The sequence below is a fragment of the Morus notabilis genome, unplaced genomic scaffold (assembly GCF_000414095.1).
Source record: "Morus notabilis unplaced genomic scaffold, ASM41409v2 Scaffold7494, whole genome shotgun sequence".
Classification (NCBI taxonomy): domain Eukaryota; kingdom Viridiplantae; phylum Streptophyta; class Magnoliopsida; order Rosales; family Moraceae; genus Morus; species Morus notabilis.
Genome location: NW_010364593.1, coordinates 1 through 1,846, shown reverse-complemented (window position 1 = coordinate 1,846; position 1,846 = coordinate 1). Strand labels below are relative to the sequence as shown.

The 1,846-nt window shown below is 34.2% G+C and overlaps 1 protein-coding gene across 2 annotated transcripts; it reads right to left on the bottom strand.

The window, feature by feature from the left end:
* Nucleotides 1-300: 300 nt before the first annotated feature.
* LOC21383994 (probable NOT transcription complex subunit VIP2) lies at nucleotides 301-1,675 on the bottom strand. Of its 2 annotated transcripts, none has more exons than XM_010106793.2 (5): nucleotides 1,587-1,675; nucleotides 1,317-1,502; nucleotides 930-1,003; nucleotides 626-664; nucleotides 301-476 (listed from the first exon to the last, which is right to left on the bottom strand). In XM_010106793.2, the coding sequence occupies exons 2-5, from the start codon at nucleotides 1,500-1,502 to the stop codon at nucleotides 353-355; spliced, it is 423 nt and encodes a 140-aa protein (XP_010105095.2). In that variant the 5' UTR covers nucleotides 1,587-1,675; the 3' UTR covers nucleotides 301-352. The 2 variants fall into 2 exon arrangements, with proteins under 2 accessions (XP_010105095.2, XP_024027021.1); XM_024171253.1 differs by having other exon boundaries at nucleotides 1,591-1,675.
* Nucleotides 1,676-1,846: the final 171 nt, after the last annotated feature.

Sequence of the window (1,846 nt, the reverse complement as noted above, 5' to 3'; positions counted from 1 at the left end):
TCCTAAAAAAACATAGCGTTTCAGGAGAGTTATAAAAAGCGCTATAGAATTGAAGTATTATAGCGTGTAAGAAAAGTTATTTTCATCCTCTTACAGCTCTTTAGCATAACTACGATACAGATTAATAACTTCTTTTTCCTTGTTATGTTCATACTGTTGTAACTTTTTAAAATTATTATTGATATCCTTTTGAATTCATTCAAATAAATGGTAATTCCGAGATATGTGATATATCTAAATCAGAACATTCAAATTAAAACATAAAAACATTCAACATATCAATTGTTATCAGTATCTACCAAGCTGTCAATTAAATTACGTCTACAACATAATTCATACAGTGTCTAAAACCTTAACATTCAAAACAAGTAAAGAAAACAGAGAAGTCATCTCCAAAACGTCTAAGTGCAATGGTGAAGTAAATCTTTCCATCTTGACATAATGCTTCAACAAAAAAGTCATCTTCATTGTTTAACCTGTAAGAAAATGATCTACTATCAAAACAATAATCAAACTCAACTAAAACTTCCACCATTTAACCTATAAATAAAGCAACGACTGTGACTAGAAACTGCAAAAAGGAAAAAAAAACAAAAAACAGGTAAAATGTACACTGTGAGCATACCTTGCCAGACTGCTTCTCGAGCTTCTCTTGCCCAGTTTTCTGAAATTGCATGACACCATTGCAATAGGAAGTAAGACAATGATGCAGAAAAACTGAAGCAGCTGTAGAGTTATAAGAATCTTATAATTTCCAGAAACACAACATACATACAAATAGTACTTGCCAAACATAACTCAAATAGTTCACAAATATGTATGAGTGCCCACACTGGAATTCATTCAATTGTAGAAAGGCATGATGAACGAACTATAAATACTCTGCTTGAACGAACTACAAAATCTGGTTAAGAAAATGGAACACATACGTGTAATGCTGGTGGTTGTTTGGCAAAATAACATTGTGGCACATTGAATTCTGGATCACCCTTAGCTGGCTCATCTGACCAAGGTGCATACACGCATGTAGATAAGTCGTAATGAATTTCCATTAAGAAAATACCAAAAAAAATAAACAATCTACAGGGAGTTACTTTAAAAATCCACACTTTTTTCTTTGTATTTGGATCTTTCAATTATTTCCACGTTTCCAGGTGTTGGTTTTTTTTTTCTTGGTACACAAACTAGTTTGCTTTTCACAATCTCTAATTAACCACAACTTAGATTTGCAAAAATGAAACAGACTCTCATGTTTCCATTTGAAACCACCGAATCAGATAAGAAAAATAACTATTTGTAACACCAGATGATCATACCTGGGAATGATAAGATGAATGTGAAGATGGAAACATATCAGAGCCATGCACGTGCAGCAGATCTTGATTGTTTCCAGGTGTGAAGGACACACCACTACTGCTGACTGATGGAGCATGTTGCTGTTGCTGCTGAGGTCGATGAGATGAATATGTTGCTCCGAGATTGAATCCAACAGACCTCCCCATCTGGGTATTGAAACATGGAAGTATTAAGAGTAAACTCATAAGATAATAAGGACACGTAATTAAAAGAGAAAAACGATCTAAGACCTACGAAGAAATGCTGAGATTGCATCATTGACATGCTATTGTCATGGAGTTGTTCTTTCTGGTGCATAGCCACTGCATAATCAGCATTACCACCTGGGCAAGATTAATAACATGGTGAACACATACAGTTCCAAATCAACGTGTGGTAACCAGTACAGGTAATATCTGTGACAGGTACTGGTGGCATTAATAAAAGAAAAATACACTAAAAACTAACTAACAACTAATGAAACATCCTAATTTACAAATGCACAAGACCA